Genomic DNA, 5362 nt, shown 5'->3' on the forward strand with positions numbered 1-5362 from the left:
TATTTGCATCAGTTCATTTTACAAAAAATTAGTCTCAATTTTAAGAAGTTATTCAAAAATACATATCATTTACAACAACTGATTTATATCATTTACTAATTAAATGTAATTTTAACAAAATTATGTGATTAAAATGATTTCTTTGTTAAATAATTCTTAATTAAAATTTTTACTGATTATTTTTATTATTTGTTGCAATTTTGTTTGTTTCTAATATATTTTATTATCTTGATAAACAAACTAAAATTTTACAACTGTTTATAAGAATTGTATTAATACATCACGATTAAAAAAGTTATTTGCAAAACAAAAATACATAAATCATACATCAAACCCAATCTTTTTCTTCTTTCCGGTGACTCGCGTTTTTAAAGCAATAGTTGAATTTGGCTCCGCATCTAGCTTTTTGGCCTCGAGGCCAAATAGATGAAGATGATTTTTTTCTAAAAATCGTACAACTAGTATAACTAGTAAACGTATCAATTCCAAATAAAATATTATTGAAAATATAATATTTATATATTTGACACATGCATGCAGGAGAGATTAGACCAATATGTCTTATTGGTTCTATGTTTATATTTTTTTCAACTTCCAAAGTATTTAGGGATTTATCCTAATGTTCCCTTCTTTTTCCTCTCAGCCGCCTCCTGGCAACCTGGAAACTTCTAAATCAATTTTTAAATCTAAAATAAAATACAAACTTATAATAGGTTATTAATAACGAAAATAAAATAATATTGTCATATCAATAAGATTTTTTATATTATCATTTTTTATTTGTATAACTTAATAAAATTTCATAATATTCTAAAGAATCACAAATTTATGCAATGTTAAAAAATATATGAGTAATTTAATCAATGTTTTTTAAAAAAATACTATCAGATATTTTGTGTTTTTATCGGATCAAAGGTATCATCAGATTGCGGGTTAATAGTGAGTTTTTGGATTTTTACTGGGTTCTATCGAATTTTTAAATAACGATTTTTTCATTAAATCTGAACCGGATTATATATAATGTATCAGGTCTATAGGTTTAACCACGAATCTAGGTCAGATATGAAAAAAATTCTTAAAGCTCAAATATTATTATAGAACAACTACCATATTTCGAACAAATACCATATTTTGAAGAGAAAAAAAACAATTGATATAAACCTAAAAACTCAATTGTTATGGTTCGAATAAAAAATATTGGTAGTTTATAAATCAGTTTTCGATCAATAAATGAAAAACAAGCCCGTGTTTTTTAAGCGTGAATCAAAATCTAGTAATTTATTAAATTGTATAACTAGTTCAAATGTACAGTTAGTACAACTAATACAAGTGATATAACTGTACAACTGGTACAAACAATAAAAATTAATTTTAAATATTTAAAGTTAAGTGAATATGGGCCAAGTTTTAGGTATTGAGTTTGAGTTCGGATTTAGTTGGTTGGGTTGGTAAATAAGTTAAAGTTTTTAGGTTTTAATGTTTTATGGATGTTTTGCTGACCTTTCATATTAAATTTAATTCTAAAAGAAATTCAAATTATAAGGGGTCCAAAATAGATTTTTTCAGATCCAAGTGGTCCGTTATAGAATTTGATCCGTTATGGAATTTGATCCATGAGTGTTTTATGTGGGTGATCCATGAGTGTTTTATGTGGGTGATCCATGAGTGTTTTATGTGGGTCCCGTTGACACGTTCCGTATATCCCTTATATCCCTTCAGCTTCGAATCTTTATTTCTTCTCCGGGGAACAAAATGAATTAGACCAAAGCTTTCTCTTTTGCTCAAGGCCCTTGACAAAGTTCTTTCAAGCCTGGTATCACCAGTCAACAAAGACAATTATATAACGGTTAACACGCATGAATTTCAGTTTCACCATTGGTATATAACCAAACTAGGAGACTTGAAAGATTACATAAACTATCTGTAAAAGATACCTGATCGAGTTATTTAAAGAAATAGCATCCAACATGTTGTAACGTTCAGACCAAAACGAGAGACTCGAAATAGTTTGTGGCTATGGTTGTCTTAATAGTTCAACTCACAGAAAAAATAATCCAAATATCCAGAGTAGATATTGTGCTACAGACACTGAAGAAAAAAGCCCTACAGAAATGGCCGAACAAACCCATTCTCTCTCTCTCTTGCAACTATAGTAACTAAAGAAATTTACCACAACATAACGCACCCAAACGGTAAAATGGTAATTACATTCATACGAGATATTTCAAACCTTTTTTTATCTAAGGGGAAAATTACCACCACCCTGTCCTGTCTCCCTTCGTTTTACTTGTTCCCCCTAAAGTAGAGGTAAATTTTCTGCACACCCACAACGAAACACGATCAATTCAGATGTTGGCCGGTTAAAATTAGCAAATCCCTTTGCGGTTAACAATTTTTAAAGAAGCCATGGAGTTACTAATCAGTAGCTTACCTGAAGAACCCATAGACTCAGAAGTGACTCCAAGCAGAAGAGACCAAAACCGATAAAGTAGAAGATCTGCATTCATTCATTAAGGTTTGGTTTAGCTTAGCTATCATTAAGCTTTCTTCAAGGTGAGCATATACATATGAGCGTCGTAAATAAAAATATAAAATACGGGTTGTACCCCTGCTAATAAACTGTCTGAGATGACATCAATTGCTGCAAGCACACCCCTGTTGATCATAGAAATAGAATGTGATCAAATTATCCCAAGGCAACAAACCATAAAGAGACCCGGAATCTTCTAGAGCATTAATTTTGACGGTCGACTACGTGTCTCTGTCCGAGAAAGTTTTACAAAGTTGAATCACAGCTAGAGTGAACGAAGCTCAAACAAAAATTTATAGTTATAGTTATTAAGTTAAAACTCCGTATTTTCAAATCGATCAAAACAATTTAGAATTTTCCAAGTGAAATACTCACTAGACTAATCAACTATACACGAAGTAACAAATAAAGTTCGAGCGCAAAGGGAATCTTTGGCTATGATTGAAAGACTTACGTTAAAGACTTCCCCTGGAAAAAGATGGGCGGGGCAATGGCGGCAACGATGCAGAAACCAATGTGAATCTGTGAGGAGCATAGGTCAATCATATGGGAAATGGAAACTACATCTGCTTCTAGGTAAGGTACAAAATTTTAGATATGAAAAGTTTGTATGACTCACCAAGTAAGTGAAGAAAAACCAACCAAACTTCAAAGCGCTGTCAGTCCTACAAGGTCGTGAAAAGTACACCAATTATATTAACTGTCCAGTTAATAATGACTTGTACGAAAACCATTGGAAGAAAACTAGTTAAAAGGAGAACTACCTCATGGCTCGGTAGAGAGGCCTGTACCATACAACATAAGAAAGTGGACATCCAATCAACGCATATATCGTGGCAAGGAAAAATATTTTTACACCTATCATTAATATTAAACAATAAGCATTAGTTCAACTTCAACCAAATCCAATCAGAACTTCATTACCCATAGAAATAAAACATAAACTGATAGTGTCAAGCTCACCTCCGCCTTTAATCCAGCACACCATGGTTGCAATCACATTGAATACCAGACACAAAACAATACCTGAAAGCCAGCAGTAGAATACAAGCCCCCGTCAATTCAACGCAGTAGAAACATTTCACGGAAACAAAAACAAACCAAACAGAACTTACCTAACCAACTAGCAAAAGCCAGGTACTGCAGCTTTTGTGCATAGACTGGTATCTCATTAGCAATGTCATGGTGTATGATTGGGAAAAACGGGGGCCAGTTTTTATCATCTATTTGAACACCAGCTGCAACAAAATAAGATGAGAACAGTTAGCTATTTATCCACCACTACAGGTAGATAAAACTAATGATAAACTATTATCATCAATTGTTGTGTTGGCTAACATTTAGCAATAGCATCCTCCCTCCGCTTAATATCCTGAGTGAAAAGAATATAGAGTTGTACAAATAAACATTAGTCAGCAGGGTGAGGTTATATTTGACAAATACATATCAAGTGGTTAGTGTTACTAACCATTTCTTTCTTCCTAAGCTCAGCTTCCCAGTCAGCAAGCTTTCTTTGTTTCTGTGAAGAGTCCTGCAGCAGTTAAAAACGCAGGTGAGAAAGAGGTTTATTATGAGTTTAGGAGAGAGAAAGAAGTGATTACATTCATGGTATCCAAGGGAATATCAACAGTAGCATCGAGGCTTTGGCCAAATCCAACTGGTCTAGATGCAGCAGGAACCCTTCCGCCGCCTTTCTGCAAATATTCAACAACAATCAGTAAAACTATCCAATGTCAGTAGTAACCTAGAGGAAAACTTCACCATTGAGTTTGATAATCCAAATCTAAAGGAATGAGTCTCACTCATAAAGACTACTACACTCCAAATTACTCGCTAAACGCCAGTAGGTTCTCGGAAAAATCCTAAACTAGTTCCCAGATCCAACGATACAATAAATCCAGATGAAAAATCGGAGATCCATAACCTCGGCACTGCTCGAAACAGGGATGACAGATCTAGATTCATAAGCATAAAATCCAAAGGCGACTTAGAGAAAATGCAAAGCGGAGATTTAGTGAGAAAGCGTTACGGAGAAGGGATTGACGATTTCTTCATCTTCCTCATCGAAAGGGTTGGGGTCGTGGTGACGATTCATTGTTGGTTGCCGATCCCTTTATTTACCACCTCGAATCTTATTCTCCGATAAGATCGCCCGAGATCCAGTGAGAGTGAGACTAAGAGCATGTAACCCCTCTCATAAGTATTGTTTATTAATTTTATGGGGGAGCATGAATAGTGATGAACCCGGATCAATTCTGCTTCTCCATCAATGAACCTGAAGTGTGAGTTCATAAGAATAAAATAATAATTTTTGCTTGACAAAAAATGGAATTTTTTTTTTTTGAAAAGTGAATATTCAATATAATGAGAATTTTATTCAATATAATGAAAAAAAAATTGGTTTTTAAATTTTGAAAAGTGAATATTCAATATAATGGAAAAAATTTTGGTTTTTAAATTTTTTTTTTGAATATTATTCAATTTGAGAATTCAATAAGAGAGAGAATATTTTGTAATATGTTTTTAAAAAGTTTTTATTCAATATATTGAGAATTCATGAACATACAAAGATTATTCATCATGATTACCATATTTTTCCCAAACATTCTCAACTAAATCAGCTTTCAAACGTTCATGTATATGTGGATCCCGAATTTGATTGTGAATGGTAAGCATAGGGACATTGACACTTTCTCTACTTTTCACCTTGGAACTTCGGCTAGACTCTCCTGACTCGTACTCAGATGTATCAATTTGAATGTATCTGTGTCGTTCGTCCTCCACTATCATATTGTGCAATATGACACAAGTTCTCATTATCTTTCCTATCTT

At 33.1% G+C, this 5362-nt stretch overlaps 1 protein-coding gene across 1 annotated transcript; it reads right to left on the reverse strand.

Annotated features, from left to right (window-relative positions):
* Positions 1 to 1994: 1994 nt before the first annotated feature.
* On the reverse strand, positions 1995 to 4750 carry LOC106343927 (secretory carrier-associated membrane protein 4). Its single transcript, XM_013783286.1, has 12 exons — positions 4560 to 4750; positions 4132 to 4224; positions 3999 to 4061; positions 3869 to 3902; positions 3646 to 3768; positions 3494 to 3556; positions 3295 to 3388; positions 3150 to 3195; positions 2985 to 3052; positions 2607 to 2655; positions 2432 to 2497; positions 1995 to 2316 (listed from the first exon to the last, which is right to left on the reverse strand). Exons 1-12 carry the CDS (start codon positions 4623 to 4625, stop codon positions 2284 to 2286), a joined length of 798 nt encoding a protein of 265 aa, XP_013638740.1. The 5' UTR covers positions 4626 to 4750; the 3' UTR covers positions 1995 to 2283.
* Between the last annotated feature and the right edge of the window lie 612 nt (positions 4751 to 5362).

Source organism: Brassica oleracea, chromosome C5, assembly GCF_000695525.1.
Source record: "Brassica oleracea var. oleracea cultivar TO1000 chromosome C5, BOL, whole genome shotgun sequence".
Lineage (NCBI taxonomy): Eukaryota > Viridiplantae > Streptophyta > Magnoliopsida > Brassicales > Brassicaceae > Brassica > Brassica oleracea.